General features: G+C 47.6%; 1 protein-coding gene across 3 annotated transcripts in view; it reads left to right on the top strand.

Annotated features, from left to right (window-relative positions):
* The window catches only part of IGF2BP1 (insulin-like growth factor 2 mRNA binding protein 1), a 41147-nt gene extending 24065 nt beyond the window's left edge, over positions 1-17082 (top strand). Inside the window, exons 4-15 of one of the 3 annotated variants that reach the window (XM_012660077.1) lie at positions 425-476; positions 3666-3729; positions 7299-7580; positions 8953-9087; positions 9914-10036; positions 11070-11205; positions 11946-12068; positions 12478-12597; positions 13445-13519; positions 14385-14516; positions 14760-14873; positions 16715-17082. In XM_012660077.1, the coding sequence (XP_012515531.1) occupies positions 425-476; positions 3666-3729; positions 7299-7580; positions 8953-9087; positions 9914-10036; positions 11070-11205; positions 11946-12068; positions 12478-12597; positions 13445-13519; positions 14385-14516; positions 14760-14873; positions 16715-16807 (1449 nt within the window). In that variant the 3' untranslated portion in view covers positions 16808-17082. The remainder of the gene's footprint in view (positions 1-424; positions 477-3665; positions 3730-7298; positions 7581-8952; positions 9088-9913; positions 10037-11069; positions 11206-11945; positions 12069-12477; positions 12598-13444; positions 13520-14384; positions 14517-14759; positions 14874-16714) is intronic. The other 2 variants (XM_012660084.1, XM_012660091.1) reach the window with 2 other exon arrangements.
* The last annotated feature ends 265 nt before the right edge of the window (positions 17083-17347 follow it).

Consider the following 17347-nt stretch of genomic DNA (forward strand, 5'->3'; position numbering starts at 1 on the left):
TGCATCATTCTGCCTGAGTTGGCAGAAATGGCTGGGGAGGTTCTGGTCTGGGCTAGAATGTCCCCACTGGGTCTCACCCTTAATCCAGAACTCCACCTTTTGGGATGTCCTAGCGGTAAGAGGCATTAGGGAGGTGGGAAGGGTGTTCCCTGAGCCCTAAACTTGGTGACAGCAGAAGTTGATGTAGAACCCAGGTAGCCCAGTTCTGCTTTCCCAAAAGCCCTTTATGTACATAGCTCAAGTACATTCCAGATACCCCTCAGCGTTAGTACCTCAGAAAGGGCAAACTGAACAGGTAATAATACTCAGCCCCACCTGTGGCTCTGCTGGTGCCCACTGCTTTGGGGTGTGAGGTGTCCAGTGGCTACTTTGCAACACTCCTGGGATGCTCAGAGTACCTTTCCTCCTTCCTCCATGCTTCCAGGTCCTGGACAGCCTACTGGCTCAGTATGGTACAGTAGAGAGCTGCGAGCAAGGTAAGAGTGGGCTGTGGGCCAGGTGAGGAGGGTATTTGGGGGACCTGCTCTGCTTTACTTTCCACGATTGAATCTACCTGGAGACCAAAAAAAGGAGAAAGAGAGGGAGATACACTGGCCTTGGAGCCCAGACACCTGTCCTTGGCTTTGGCTCTGCTGCTTGGCACTGGAACCAGGTTTCTCTTCTGTTTAGCAGGCGGCTTGAACAAAGCCACTCCTTCCCAACATGGAATCTCTAGGCTCTTAGGGATCAACCAAGGTAGAAGTGGATGCCCCAAGATTTTAGAAATAGTTTAAGAATAGAAATTGTGTATTCAACCTCGGTAAGTCTGTAGCCCTTTTACTTTAAAAGCTTCATTATTTCTTGTTTTTGGCTGGAATAGTCAACTGGTCATTACTTTCTTGTTAGAAGTTCTGATTGGCAGCTGCCTATGTCTTTGGTCAATTAAAATGAAAAGCAGAGAGGATTTATTACTTAGTTAATATAGTTCGATGGGTAGGCAAAATCAATGAAGAGTGGGCCCACAGAAGGAAAAATAATAAGGAATTCTAGGTCATAAAAAGTTTGCTTTTTTTTGGATGTTTCTCCATTATGAAGATTACAAATTCTTTTCCGAGGAAATGAGCCTCAATAAAATGCGGAATGGTTTTGGTTGGACATAAAGTGGTCTTGATACTGGTTAAGGTTTGGAGATCTCAAGAAATCTCACTTTTTGAGATTTAAATACTCATCTCCAAATTCTTTGTGGAAAGGGGCAAGCTCTAAGTGATTATAAATGATGACACTCTTCGTCTGCCCGAAGGTAAAGTGCTGAATCTGTCAAACAGGTTCTAACCTGCCCTAATCCTGTAGCTTGCCTGTTATCATAAATACCAGGACACAAATGGACCCACTGATAACCACTGCCCGGTACTGTTCACAGCTTTGACTAATGAATAAGTCACTCCTGGGCAAATAGAGAGTAAGATTGAGCAGTGGCTTGGGAGCAAGTGCATGCTGAGCTTCACTGAGAACTGCAGCAGGAGTCAACACCGGTTCAAATTTACCCAAGGCTCACTGGGGAGGTGGGGAGCTGTATCTGGAAGGGTATCTGCTACCTGGAGAGAATAGTATGGGAAATGTTTGACTTTGTTGGACAATAAAGGAAGTCCTTGAGTCTGTTTAGATGTCGCTAAGTGAGATCTACCCTATTTAAAACTGCCCCCACTCCATCCTCTTCAGCCTGATGTTTATTTCTCCATGGCGCTCATTGCTGTCAAATGTTCTATGGAATTTGCTTATTTATCATGCTTATTGTTGTCTCCCTCTACTGGGACACATGCTCTGGGAAGGCAGAGGTTTTGTTGGTTCACTACTGTATTTCCAGTCACTGGAAGATTGTTCTTGCAGGACCTTCCTCCTCCCTAAGGTGGGCAGGCCTGAGGGGTGAAGAGTGGTCTGCACTGTAGTGTCTTATCTCTCCTCAGTGTTGTGGGAGCAGAGGCTTGTGTCCCAAGGTTGAGCAAGCCCAGGGGACCCTAGTTCACAATACATCGATACGTAAGAGACGTTATTTTTTTATTTTTTGAGACAGAGTCTCACTCTGTCATCCTGGGTAGAGTGCAGTGGCATCATCGTAGCTCACTGCACCCTCAAACTCCTGGGCTCAGGGGATACTCCTGTCTCAGCCTTCTGGGTTACTGGCACTATAGGCACACACCATGACGCCCAACGAATTTTTCTATTTTTAGTAGAGACAGGGTCTCGCTCTTGCTTAGGCTGGTCTCCAACTCCTGAGCTCGGGTGATCCTCCGCCTCTGCCTCCCAGAGTGCTAGGATTACAGGTGTGAGCCACCACGCCTGGCCCGGGGAGGTTAATTTTTAATTGGAAGTGAAAAATATTTGCCCGGATTGCTTGGAATGCTATTATCAGCTTTGCCAGCCCATTCTCCTCTATGTAGGAAAAGAGTAGATGAGGAATCAGATGAAAGTCAAAAGATGCTCATAGTTAGAGCTAAGGAGCTTGATGGGATTAATGGCTAGAATCCCGAAGCTACAGTGGCCCAGTGTGTCCATGTTCACTGCCAAGATGTTTGGAATACTCAAGGCAGGAAATCCTTTTTCCTGGAAAAGATGCAGATAGATTCTTTTATTTTTCCTTCTAGACTCCACAACAGCCACTCCTGTCAGTCCATTTGGCTGAGTTAATACACTGTGTCCTTGAGGATATAAAGGCCTCTAGAATGGATTTGGGTGTTCCCTATGCATCTTTAGCCATATCTTTGCAGACCTTTTCTTAGGATGTTTACTTCTATAAATTGCTAATCTCACCCAGTATGTGTTGATTTTTCACTACTTTAGTTTAACTTTCTACAGGGAAATTGACTCCCAGGTTGGTGTGTGTGTGTGGTGGTGGTTGCCCTGCTGTACAACTGCTGATATGGCAGCTACACCCTTTTATATACCCACTCCCTTGGGAGCAGGGCGAGAAAACCAAAGGAAAATGCAAGAAGATTAATTTGAATTTTCCAGTAGCCCAGGTGAAAGCGGTCTCAAGAGAAAATGTTTTTTTTTGCCTCTTCATTCTAGTATTTCCTAAGTTTAATGCCTTCTTTTTTGAGACAGAGTCTTGCTCTATTGCCTGGGCTAGAGTGCCGTGGCATCAGCCTAGCTGACAGCAACTTCAGACTCCTGGGCTCAAGTAATCCTTCTGCCTCAGCCTCCCGAGTAGCTGGCACTACAGGCATGCGCCACCATGCCCGGCTAATTTTTTTATTTATATATATATTTTTAGTTGTCCAGCTAATTTCTTTCTATTTTTAGTAGAGACGGGATCTCACTCTTGCTCAGGCTGGTCTTGAACTCCTGACCTTGAGCGATCCTCCCGCCTCAGCCTCCCAGAGTGCTAGGATTACAGGCGTGAACCACCACGCCTGGCTAATTTTTTCTGTATATTTTTAGTTGCCCAGCTGATTTCTATTTTCAGTAGAGACGGGATCTCACTCTTGCTCAGGCTGGTCTTGAACTCCTGACCCTGAGCCATCCTCCTGCCTCAGCCTCCCAGAGTGCTAGGGTTACAGGCGTGAGCCACGACTCCTGGCCAAGTTTAATGCCTGCTTGACCTCAGAACATGGAAGGTTGGGGTTGGAATTCGATAGTGGGGCCTCCAGATTTCCCTGCTCTGATGCCAGCCTCTGTTTACTCTGCAGTGAACACCGAGAGTGAGACGGCAGTGGTGAATGTCACCTACTCCAACCGGGAGCAGACCAGGCAGTGAGTGACCGGGAAAGTGGGGCTGCGGGGGTCTCTGTGTGGTGTTGGGAGCCGGGTCCCTCTGCTTCCAGGGTCCCTGTGCTTCCATCGGGGGTCCAGGCAGGCTGGGGTCCCCAGCTGGCCTCAGATTGTGGGCCAGCCAAACCCAGACTCCCTTAAAGGGTTTTTTCAGGGTGTGTCTCCTTCGTGTCCTTTGTTTCAGGGATCTCAAAGGTTCAGAAACTCTTCTGGATTGACAGCAAAATACATTGAAAGGAGGGACCCAAAGCCTTCCCAGGGGAAGTGGGAAGTCAGAGAAAAGGTCCATTTCAGATAGTCTCTGGTTGCCCGGCGCCGCGGGGTCCTTTGCTGTGTTCATGGCGCCATCTAGTGATGGTGAGGGGGAACTGCGGGGTTTAAAAAGGGTTCGTTGAAGTTGCCATGCGGGGCAGACATTTCATTGCAGTGATGATTGTGAACCCAGTTGAGGATTTGGTAAGATCCTCCCAGTCCCATCGCACCCACAATTTCTAGCTCCTTATCCCTTTGGTTGAGCAGTTAATTAGGATTCTCACCCACTGGTATAGACAGACTGCCTATTTTGTGCATTACTCATTTAAAATCACATCTGACCTGGTTATAGGCTTTTGTTACATTGTGCTTTTGGTGTTTTTCTTGCTTCTTCATGTGCTGCCTCCTCCAAGCTAGCAATACTTTGTAAAATCCCACCACTTTCTCAAACGCCTACCGTTTTCTTTTTCATACCTCCCGGGCTCGGAATTTTTCAGAGATTCCTGCTGCCCCTTGTAGCCATGTAAGATCCTTTGCCCGACTGTAAAGATCATGTCAGCACTTGCTCATTCCTTATTGCCTGTTGTTGCTTGCTAACATTTCTAATAACCACTGCCAGCCTTGGGAATGGTTGATGCTTGTCCCCTCCCTTCGATCTTATTCAGCCCTATTTACAGATCTCCCAAACACTGAGACTCTAGTCTCCAAGGGATGAGCAATCCATTCTGTCTCCGGTTCTTCCTTATTTTCCATGTAGTTTTCATTAACCAAGAGAGGTGCCAGACTCTCAAGAGGTTTAAAAACAACAAATCCCTTAATTTATCCCATGAGTTTGCATGTGATTCTTACATGAGTCCTATAAGAATGAAGTTTTGGCTGAAACTGACAAGCTGATCCTAAGATTCAGTGTGAGGTAATGCAAGGGACCCAGAATAACCATAAAAATCTTGAATAAGAACAAAGTTAGAAGACATTAACTTCCAGATTTGAAAATTTATTTCAAATCTACGGTAATCAAATCAATGTGGTAGTCGCATCAAGATAGACATAGATCGATGGCACAGAATTGAGAGTCTAGAAATAAGGCCTTACATTTATGATCACCTGGGTTTTTTTTTCTTCTTTTAAACATATGTGCTAAGAAAGTTCAATGGGAAAGAAACAGTCTTTTCAACAAATGGTACTGGGGCAATTTAATGATATTCACAGGTAAAAAGATGAATTGAATGCCCTACCATAACACCATACATACACACAAAACTCAATATGGATCACAGACCTAAATGTACTAGCCATAAGGTAGGCAGGGCACAGGTATTAATATCAATTTCCCACTTTATAGCTGATGAGACTTAGGTCTAGACTAAGTTGTGAGTTACCCAGTTCACGTAACTAGTGAGCAGTGGAGTTAAGATTGGAATACTGGTGCTCTAACTTAATTGAATGTTTTTGTCCTACATTTCATTAGGGTATGGCAGGGCCAGATTAACATTTGGATTCTGCATACATATTAATATATTTCAGTCTCTTTTGACCTTGTTTTCATTAGCTCTTAGGTCATTAAATATGAAATATCTGATTTCAAATCAAAAGTTTAGTTTATTATATCTTAAACAAGAAGCTGTACAATTAATCAAAGTATGTACCTAAACTATCCACACAGTTTTGCCATCTTAACAGTTGCTTGTTTATGTCAGCAAGTGAAGAAGCCTGGAGATTGAGCGGCAATGAAATTGTGAAAGGTATTTTCCGCAGCTTGTTGAGCATTGAATATTTTTTCTTGCAAGAAGTGGGCCAAAGCCTGGAAGAAGCAGTGGTAGTCAGTTGGTGAATGCAATGGATGACAGAAAATTTCCAAGTCCAGCCTCTGTAGTTTTAGCAGCGTTGTTTGTGCAACATTTGGTGGAACTTTGTCTTGCAAGAGTGACCTGTCTCTGTTGACCAGTCTCGGCTGTTTAATCACAGGCATCCTCATTATTTCATCCAGCTGGTTGCAGTAGACATCTGCTGTAATGGATTGACCATTTCGTGAAGCTATAGTGGATAATTCCAGCACTGAACCACCAAATAGACACCATTAGCTTTTTTTGATGAATATTTGGTTTTGGACTGTGTTTCAGCACTTTCTTTGTCTTTATCCAACCATTGTGCCCAACGCTTGTGATTATCAAAAAGAATCCCTTTTTCATCACACATAACAATATGGTGTAGAAATGGTTCGCCTTTATGTCTTGACAGCAAAGAAAGACAAGCTTCGAGACAATTTCTCTTCTGACACTCATTTAATTCATGCGGTACCCGTCTGTCCAGATTCTTTACCTTGTTGATCTGTTTCAAATGGTCCAATATTGTTGGAATAGTAATGTCCAACCTTGCTGCTAATTCATGGGTAGGTTGAGACGGATTCGCGTCCACTACAGCTTTCTGCTCATCATCATCTACCTTGGTCTTAGGTTGCCCACGTGGCTCATTTTCAAGATGAAAGTCACCAGAACAGAACTTCTCAAACCATTGACACACTGCGTTCAGTAGCTGCATCCTTCCCAAACACTTTATTGGTATTTTGAGCTATCTGTGCTGCATCGGTTCCATGATGGAACTCATGCTTGAAAATTACACAAATTCTTTTATTTGTCTGTGATTTCACAAAGATTGCTCTAAAAAAAAAAAAAAATTTGAAAGATAATCACAAGCCAAACTGTGTGTTTAAAAAATTGAGGGTGTTTCTTCACAATAAAAATAATATAAGAAGTGTGAAAGTAAATGTCAGCAGTATTAACTGTCTAACTTAGTACTTAAGGAAATTCGACATTTCATACTTAACAGCCTAATATAAGATTAGGATTTTGTAGTAGTTAGCATTTTGGTAGGACTCTTCAATCCAGAAGGTGTATGTGTCAGCGTTGTCGAGCCCTTTCAGGTACATGGTATGCTCTCCCACTGACATGGGAGTTCTTTGAGATCTGTGCTTAGTCTTCCTTTTTAAACTGGGAGCACCCTATACTCCCTGTTGGACTGGGAGCCCATCTCTCTGATCATCTAAATGGAAAGCCTTTGAGAACAATAAATCCCAACCAAATGTCAGGAATCACTATATCTATTTGCTTTTCCTTGATGTCTTTGATGCCATTTAAACTGGAAGGTCCTTGAAGGTGGAGGTGGGGGTGGTGGGCAGGTGGTTTTCTCCCTTTTTTGAGTGTGTTCCAAGTTGTAACTCTGTAGAGTGCTTTGCCAGAGGAGAGCACCTGATGTGATTGGCTTGGATAGGCATGACCCGTAGACTCTTCATCTATCCCCAGAGCCATCATGAAACTGAATGGCCACCAGTTGGAGAACCATGCCCTGAAGGTCTCCTACATTCCTGATGAGCAGATAGCACAGGGTCCTGAGAACGGGCGCCGAGGAGGCTTTGGCTCCCGGGGTCAGCCCCGCCAGGGCTCACCTGTGGCAGCAGGGGCCCAAGCCAAACAGCAGCAGGTGGATATTCCCCTTCGGCTCCTGGTGCCCACCCAGTATGTGGGTGCCATCATTGGCAAGGAAGGGGCCACCATCCGCAACATCACAAAACAGACTCAGTCCAAGTGAGTACTTGGGGAATGGAGGCTGGGTGCTGGGGACTGTGGCTGGTACCTGAGGAGGCTCTTGGAAGCATGCTGGGGGCATTGACATTTGGCTCCTAGGAAATGTTGCTTGGAACATTCAGGGGTCACTGCTCGCAATCTCAGCCTCCTGGGTAAGGGTGGGCGGATGGGGAGGGAGCATGGGTCTGGGCTGTGACATTGGTTGGCCCCACACACTCGTTAGCAAGAAGGGTTCTATAAATTTCAAAAAGAAAAGGCTCAAGCAAACCCAGCCTTGGTGAGTCATCCACTCCTCAGTGCTTTGATTTCATGACCGCTTTGTGGATTGGCCACCCTGCCCAAAGTCGGGACCCTCAGCAATAGGTCATAATTATGTCCCAACTCCCCATTCTGCCATAACCACTCCTTTTCTCTAATTTTTATAAGCTGATCAGTATACTCAGTGGCAAAATACAGGTCGCATTATGTCCTTATTCATGGTAAGTCCCATTATTGTTTAGTTTAAGTTTGGGACGATGTGTCTTCCCTTTATATTTGTTTCAAGGGAAACATAAAGAATTTTTTTTTTTTTTTTTGAGACAGAGTCTCACTGTGTTGCCCAGGCTAGAGTGCCGTGGCGTCATCCTCGCTCACAGCAACCTCAAACTCCTGGGCTCAAGCGATCCTCCTGCCTCAGCCTCCCCAGTAGCTGGGACTACAGGCATGCACCACCATGCCCAGCTAATTTTTTCTATATATTTTTAGTTGTCCAATTAATTTCTTTCTATTTTTAGTAGAGACGGGGTCTCGCTCTTGCTCAGGCTGGTTTCGAACTCCTAAGCTCAAACAATCCGCCTGCTTCGGCCTCCCAGAGAGCTAGGATTACAGGCGTGAGCCACCGCACCTGGTGAAACATAAAGAATTTAATGGGACATGTAGCTTTAGAGCTGTGGGCTGGTAATCCCCACCCTTGCATCCAGTGGTCCCCAACCTTTTTGGCACCAGGGACCGATTCATGCAAGACAATTTTCCCACAGACCAGGGATAGGGGGATGGGTGTCATGGATGGGGGGAGGGTGGTGCAGAGCTCAGGTGGAAATGCACCGCCCGTTTCCTAACAGACCATGGACTGGTGCTGGGCCTCAGCCTAGAGGTTGGGGACTGCAGCCTGCCTCTGTGTGATAGACTGAGACAGTCTGGTCTGCAACAGAATCCAGAGTAACAGACTGGTCATATTTCTCTGGCCCTTTCTTTGCCCTTCCTGAATCTGCACTCGATCAGCCTTGTTCTAAGAAGAGCAGGTTTTATGTCTTTGATAGAGGAGAGGTGGAGTGAGCCTGAAGAACTGGTGCCCCTGGGGGCTGCTAACCACTGTTGTCCTTGTGGTCCTCAGGATAGACGTGCATAGGAAGGAGAACGCAGGGGCAGCTGAAAAAGCCATCAGCGTCCACTCAACCCCCGAGGGCTGCTCCTCTGCCTGTAAGATGATCTTGGAGATAATGCATAAAGAAGCAAAGGACACCAAAACGTAAGGCTCCAGCTTTCCTTGCATCTTCAGGGACTGCCAGCCCCCCTCCCCTCAAACTTGTTAATGGCAGTAACACAGAGATATAGGAGACAGGCAGAAATTGTATAAAAAGATGTAAACTGAGAAATGCCCTTCTCCTTCTTACTCCCCTTGTATAACCTTGAAATTCTGTGCACTCACAAGGGTGTGTGTATTTGCATGTGTGTGCACATTTGTGTATATCTCTAAGGGGATCATACTGAACATGCTGTTCTATACTTTTTCATTCTCTGTATCAGTACTTGTCTCAGTACGTATTGACATCCCTCATTCTTGTAGCTGGATAGAATTTCACAGTTACAGCTGTTCTTAGTTCATTTAGCCAATCCCTGGATTTCTTGATGGGTGTTTGGATTGCTTTAAAATTTTCCTTATAGAAAACAGTGATGCTACAGATTTATACAAACTGGGAGAAAAAAGAAAAAAACAGTAACGCAAGGAATCTGTTTATATATGTTCCTTTGCACACTTGTCCTTTAAAAAAAATAGCTTTATCGATGTTTAATCGATGTATAATCAGTCACACACATTTTAAAAGTGTGTTGTATGATAAGTTAAAATTTAAAATGTACGTACCTATACAAGCCACCATCACAATTAAGATAAAGAACATGTCCTTGTGCTCCTTGGCCGTCGCTCTCTGTCCCCAATTCCCTTATCACTAAGCAGCCACCATCTGCTGATTTTGTAACCTTTTACTTGGAAACACCCGCTCTGGGCTGGGTGGTGGCTGTGCCTCCCCGTCTCCTGCTGTTGAAGGAGCTCTTGTCTTCCCTGTCTTCCCCAGGGCTGACGAGGTCCCTCTGAAGATCCTGGCCCACAATAACTTTGTGGGGCGTCTCATTGGCAAGGAAGGGCGTAACCTGAAGAAGGTGGAGCAGGACACAGAGACGAAAATCACCATCTCCTCGTAAGCCTCCCTCCCGTGTCTCTCTCTGTGCGTGGGAGACGCACTGTGGCCCGGGGCCGGCAGTATCTCATCATGCCCCCTTAAATTGGGTGCTGTTTCCTGCCTGTTGAAGGAAAATAGTTAAAGAAGTGGTAAAAAGCATTCTTTTCTTTGAGCCAGAGTATCACTCTGTTGCCTGGACGAGAGTGCAGTGGTGTCATCATAGCTTACTGCAACCTCAAACTCTTGGGCTCGAGTGATTCTCCTGTGTCAGCCTCCTGAGTAGCTGGGACTATAGGTGTCCGCCACCACACCTGGCTAATTTTTATATTTTTTTGTAGAGGTGGGGTCTTGCCCTTGCTTAGGATGGTCTCAAACTCCTGGCCTCAGCAATCCTCCCACCTTGGCTTCTCAGAGTGCTAGGATTACAGGGGTGAGCCACCGCGCTTGGCCAAGAGCATTTCTCTCTCTCAGAGTTGGAGCTCGCCCATTCCCACTGCCATGTGGGTTGTGGGGGTATTGTAGGGGCTGCCTCTACGGGATTTTCCTGCCACATCACAGCCTTCTTCTTCTGCATCTCGAGGGCAGCCAGCAGCTAGGAGCCAGGGCTTTGGGGTTTCAGGCCTGTCTGCCACCATGAGAAGTGGCCTGACCTCAGTCCCTTTCTGTTTGTGTCGTGGGCTGCCTCTGCACACGCTGTGCCTCCTCATTTCATCAAAGACTAGCCTGTGGGCAAAGCAATGGTTCTCTTCCAGAAAGGTGCAAGAAGCGGATTGCATAGGGCCAATGGGGAGACTTGGTGGCACAATCCTCCTTCCTGCTTGACCAGCAACATATCCCATCTGTGACTGGATTTGTTGCTAAGGGAGGGGTCTCAGTTAGGTATTTTCACCCCTCTGCACTTCACTTCCCGCCCTGGTTACAAACTGGGGACACGGAAGGCTGGAAACAGAGAGTTATGCAGAAATGGGGGACCCGTGACCCAGTTGAGCTCTGGCCTGGTCCCAGCCTGCCAGCGAAAGGCTGACGCTGCTCTGCTCTGCTTTTCCGCCAGGTTGCAGGACCTCACCCTCTACAACCCTGAGAGGACCATCACCGTGAAGGGTGCCATCGAGAACTGCTGCAGGGCTGAGCAGGAAATCATGAAGAAAGTTCGGGAGGCCTACGAGAATGATGTGGCCGCCATGAGTGTGAGTGCTGGATGGCTTGCCCTTTTCCGAGTCTGAGCAACAGCAGCTTGTGGGCACAGGGTGGCAGATGATCCTCCTGCCTCAGCCTCCCAAGTAGCTGGGACCATAAGCATGCTGTTGCCACATACCTGGCTAATTTTTCCATTTTTTTTGTAGAGATGAGGGTCTCACTATGTTGCCCAGGCTGGTCTTGAACTCCTGGTCTCAAGGGATCCTTCCACCTTAGCCTCACAAAGTACTGAGATTATAGGTGTGAGCCACTGGGCCTGGCTCATCTGATTTTTTTAAAGAGGAGTAGGGATGGGGTAATCAAAGACCAAAAAGGTTCAGAACCACTGAGTCCTAGAAGTCAAATGGAGCTCTGTCTCCACCCCTCTTTCTCATACAGGGGCATCAGTCACATGATGGGGCCATGTGTCTGTAGTCTGTCTCCTTCAGAGTGGACTGAGCAGCCAGAGAGGAAGGACTGCTGAGGGTGTACAGCGGGTGGGCTTCTCTGGTTGTGGGAGCTAGTTCCGTAAGAACATCCCGTTGCTCACCACTCCTCACCTGTGTGCACGTGGGCGTGTATGCAAGCATAAGGTCAGGCAGGTTTTTGTGCAAAAGCATGTCATTGTCATGTTTTTGGCTCACTCTTCCTGGGGCCACTCACCCTTCTGGTTCAGCCAGGGCCACCTCCAAGGGACCACAAGTTCCCGTCAGGATGAGCTGACCCCCTTCTCCTCACCTTTCTTCCTCAGCTGCAGTCTCACCTGATCCCTGGCCTGAACCTAGCTGCAGTAGGGCTTTTCCCAGCCTCATCCAGTGCAGTCCCGCCACCTCCCAGCAGCGTTACTGGAGCAGCTCCCTACAGCTCCTTCATGGTAGGTGGAAGGTCTCGTTACAGGGGAGCGCTCAGCCTGCGGTGGCCTCCCTCGAGGGGTCTGGATCCCCATGGGAGTCTGATGCCTGGGAAGTTTGCAGGGAAAGGGAGGGGAGCTCTCGCGGACATCCCTCCTCTGCATTCCTCCCAGCCCTGCATTCCTCCCAGGCGCTCTCCCAAGTGTCAGTTTTGCAGAGCAGGGCCTAGGGTACTGCGGGGTGCTGGCAGCTGTGTTCCCTCGCACTTGCTGGGCATGGGAAGAGGTAAAGAGCTCACAGCATCCCTTGGCAGCCCGAGTGGCAGGTGGGTGCCTGCACTCTTTACTTCTCAAGGATGTAAGCCGGGGAGTGGAGGGGCTTCTGGGCTCTGCCCCTTGGGCCCCTTGGTAATAACGTATCCTGTCCTGGCAGCAGGCTCCCGAGCAGGAGATGGTGCAGGTGTTCATTCCTGCCCAGGCGGTGGGCGCCATCATCGGCAAGAAGGGGCAGCACATCAAACAGCTGTCCCGGTTCGCCAGCGCCTCCATCAAGGTGACCTGCTCTGTGGGTTTGGGACGGGAGGGGGCTCCGCTTCTTCCACCCTCTATGTCTGCTCCCAGATTCCCATGGTCTTGAGAATTTGCATCTCGTGTTAAGGACCTTTCCCCGAGGAATGTCAATCTCCTCTCCTTTGGACTTTGCTTGGCCTCCATTGGATGCCTTCCGTGCCTCTGGGTTTTCAGGCAGGAGGCAGGGTGGTAGCACAGGAGAGCTTTGGACCTGCCACAGACCCGAGTTCAAATCCCAGCCCTCACCTCCCAGTAAGCTGTGTGACCCGAGCATCACTGTCCTGGTCAGTACAGTGCTATGAAACCACGCAGCCAAAGCCCCTGCCTCACAGTTTAACACTGGCTTAAGTGTTAGTTGTCTTTCAGCTTCCCTGGCTAGGGTCAGGGGAGAGAGAAGGGACAATCTGTTATAGTGAAATGAAGGTGCTTTTAAATTTCACAAACCTAAATCCAGTTGTTTCAGTGGCCTTAAAAGCTTCGGGAAAAGCTGCACTTGTTTCCCAAGTGGAGGTGCAGTCAGTGCCCTCCCCATCTCATCCGTGTCTGACTCTTGACTCCACGGAAGGCTCCCGAGAGATTGGGGAAAGGGGAGGGTGGAGGAGGCCCTACGTACAGAAACTGTCTCCGGAGCAAGTCCTTCTAACTGCCCTCTGCCCCCCTAACAGCTGGTGTGCGCGGGCAGTGACTTGGGCTTCCGAGTCTTGGTTCTTCCCCCAGTCTTCAGAATGGGCAGTGGGAGTAAGGGTGGTGGCAGGGAACTGGAGGAAGTGGAGATGCGGGGGGTCTCTTCCCGAAGAGGGGCCCTCTTTGACCAGCTATTTGCTTTGTAGATTGCACCACCTGAAACCCCCGACTCCAAAGTTCGTATGGTTATCATCACTGGACCGCCAGAAGCCCAATTCAAGGTTTTGATCTTTATTGTTTTTCCAAGCTGGATACGGGGAATTGAGGTTGGGTACTTCCCCTGAGTGCAGGAAAGGGGCTGGGGCAATTTCCCATTAACTGTCAAATCCTCGGCACATCTTTAAGCCTTCCCTGTGGGATATAGGGCTGCACAGCTACTTGGCAAGTTGGCATCAAACTTCATTCTTTTGACTTCCATTTCCCTTATCACTTCTTGAAGGTCAACACGAATTATGGGAAAGAAGGAAGTCTGAGGGCTGCTTCTTTGCACTCTGCCTTAGTTACTACGGAGGCATTTGATGTCAAATTCCTGTCTCTCCTTTATGTCCCTGCTACATTCTTAGCTTCTTGAACTTCTGGTTAGATAGCCAAAGAGCCAACACTTGACCTGACCTTCATGAGGATAGAGGACTGGGACAGCTCTCTAGGCCACTGTGCAGTGTCAAGCAGGCCTGCCTTCTGTGACCTCGATGAATTGCCATCCAGGGCCTTGAAACGCTAGTTGATGCCACGTCTAGATAAGTGCAGTCATTCCAGACCCCATAGGTCTGGTTTGTGGCTTGTGAATTATATTCCTCTGGGAAATAATTTTTTCCTCTGGGAAGTTTTTATTCAGTTACTCATAACTCACAATAATCTCCTCGCCAAGGTCTCTAGTATTACAGATAAGCAGGAGCACTGACAGGCTGTCCAGCTGAGCTGAGCCTTTCCCATTACCTGCCTTAGATGGTCGACCCACCTAGGATGAGGGGCCTGTGGGCCAGAGAAGGATGGGCTGGATCTTGGGGGCTGCACTGGCTGTTTACTGCTCTTCCCTTTTGTCACAGATACATGGCCTGCTCATTGACAATTACCTCCTCTTCCCAGGCTCAGGGAAGAATCTATGGCAAACTCAAGGAGGAGAACTTCTTTGGTCCCAAGGAGGAAGTAAAGCTGGAGACCCATATACGGGTGCCAGCGTCAGCAGCTGGCCGGGTCATCGGCAAAGGTGGCAAAACGGTGAGCCATCAGGGCCGGGCGAAAGCCCTGGGCCTTGGTCTCCAAACCCAGTGGCTCTGCTCTGGCCGCTGCTCCCAGTCCTGCTCAACCTTAGGACTCCTGATTTGCCCATTGACTTAATTCTTCTAACTCCCCTCCTGACTGTTCCGGTGTATACCCACTAGTCACCTGCCCCCTGCTCCGCCCTCCACCCCCACCCGTGCTTCTTGATGGCACCCTGAGCTTCTCTCTGGCCACCCCCAGGTGAACGAGTTGCAGAATTTAACAGCTGCTGAGGTGGTAGTGCCAAGAGACCAGACCCCTGATGAGAACGACCAGGTCATCGTGAAAATCATCGGACATTTCTATGCCAGCCAGGTACATATGGTGTTCCCCCATCGTGGGAGGATGGCAGGAGCCCAGGGGGCAGAGAAGTGGAGACTCCAGAGGTTGATCTGCAGAACTGTGACAAGTCCTGTGTCTTTGACCACGTCTACCTGCCTCTGGGCTGGGTCATTCCCCTCTTTCAGGTGCAGGAGTAGAATGAATAGATGACTTATACCCTCTTAAGGGAATGTGCTTTGACAATTTTCATGTATAGTATACATTATATATAGCTCTTATAATATATATGTTATACATTATTTATTAATGGTCTTTCCTGTTGTCTAACCTTAGTTCTTCCCTAACCCATGTTTGCGTTGGATATGAAATGAAATTGGTATTATCTATCACCTAGTCTTGATCATGGAATAATAATACACTAATGACACCGTGGATTGCGTTTTTCAGATACAGTCCCTTTGCTGTTCCCAGAATGACTGCTCGCTCCTGGTTTCTGTTCTTACTCCTTTCCTCTTTCTAGAGCTTATCATCACTGCCCAGCAATGGAGAGAGACGCTAGAGCCCAGAATGGAAGGCCAATATCAGGTTCAAATTTTGCTGAACCTCAACGAGGCCGGGAAAGGGTGATTGACAGCTAATGGGGTTCTCCTAAAATCTAACCCCCCCCGCCCCCAGTGCTAAAACTGGAAAGAGACTTTGGAGACTATTGAATGCAGTTCCTACAGTTCATAAAGGATCACAAGTCTCTGTAGGCTTGTGGCCACTTGAGGCTGCTCAGGCAATCCAGGGCAGAACTTGGCTCCCATGCATCAAGAATGTGGGTTTCAGAGCAGGGGGCTTTGAGCTCAAACCCCACATAGCCTCTCTGCTGCATGACCTTGCACAAGTAACTTTCTCTGATAACTCTTTGAGAAGTATTAATAAGAGCCACAATAATAATATCTAACACGTATGGGTGCGTTGATACACCCAGCACTGTTGTATATACACAGTTTATATATATTAACTCATTTAATCCTCACAACAACCTCATTTTACAAATGAGGAACATGAGACTTAAGAGAGTAAATGATGTATCCACGGGTACACAGAGCCAGGCTGTATGAAATACTGAAGCAGTTTCAGCTGATCAGAGTGAGGATTGAATGAAAAACTAAAACATTAAGCCAGGGCTCATGGAACTCATGTAAATACTGATTTCTACATTCTTCCAACCCAGATCAACTTTCTCTTTAACCAGGATAGCAAACACCCAATTTATAGAGTGAAGACATTGTGGTAAATTTCCATGAAACGAATCCCATTTTGCAGTTGATTTCCCTTGTAAAACTTCAGTCATAGGGCAAAAACTTTCAAGAAGGAAAGAGTTAAAGACCCTGATCTTTTGATATTTCATCCATTTTCTCAGTGGAGCTCATGCCATAGCTGGGCATTGTATTCATTCCCTTTCCTGGGGTATTTACACGAATAGTGGATTTGTGATGACCTCTCCTCATTGATGACCCTGTACTACATTTAATATGCTAATGTCTAGAAACTCTAGGTGTTCCATTTTGGGCTTAGTAACATGTGTTGACTTTGTCACGTTTTAGATTTCGATAGGTGGGTTTATGCTACTGTCTCTCTAACCCCTGCCGCCCCCCATCGTCACCCCCAGCCACTTCCCCAACCTTGTTGTATTATCTAGTGGATACTCCGGCTCTGCCAGAGGCAAAGAAACTTAAAGTCGCTCTGACCCTCACTTTTCCTCTTTCTTCTGAGTCCTGTGTATCTGCTCTGTTGTTGCGGGTGCCTGGATCACAATGGCCTCTCCCTGCGGAAGGCTATCTCCTTGGAGATCCTCACACCCTTCCTCTTGCCTGTTCTTGCTGCAGATGGCTCAGCGAAAGATCCGAGACATCCTGGCCCAGGTCAAGCAGCAGCACCAGAAGGGACAGAGTAACCAGGCCCAGGCACGGAGGAAGTGACCAGCCCCATCCCATCCCATCGTGTCCAGGACAATGGGCAGCAATGGAGAGCGCACTCTCCCCGGCAGGCCTGAGAATGAGTGGGAATCCGGGACACCGGGGCTGGGCTGTAGATCAGGTTTGCCCACTTGCTTGAGAAAGATGTTCAGTGAGGAACCCTGATCTCCGCGCCCCAAACACCCAACCAGTTGGCCCAACACTGCCTACCCCTCGGGGTGTCACCATTGAAATTCTAGCTCAGGGTGCTTTTAAACGTGGATTGTTTAGGGAAGTTCCAGTGGGAAGAGAAATAAAATTTCCTTCAGGTTTTTAGAACATACAGAGGGGTGTTTTGATCAGCCTCAGAGGATGGTTTCTTTCTTGACCCTAAAATCTTTCCAGCCTTCTTCCCCCTGTTTGGTTAATTGATTAAAATACCTCCATTCTCATGCGCTGACATCACCTCTTCCTATGTTGTTTTATCTTTATGGCTACCAGAAAAAATGCATTGCTTTGCTTACTGTATTGATTCAAGGGAGAAGACCCATCTGTATCTGTTGT

Source organism: Propithecus coquereli, unplaced genomic scaffold (assembly GCF_000956105.1).
Source record: "Propithecus coquereli isolate 6110/MARCELLA unplaced genomic scaffold, Pcoq_1.0 Scaffold119, whole genome shotgun sequence".
In the NCBI taxonomy this organism is placed as follows: Eukaryota; Metazoa; Chordata; class Mammalia; order Primates; family Indriidae; genus Propithecus; species Propithecus coquereli.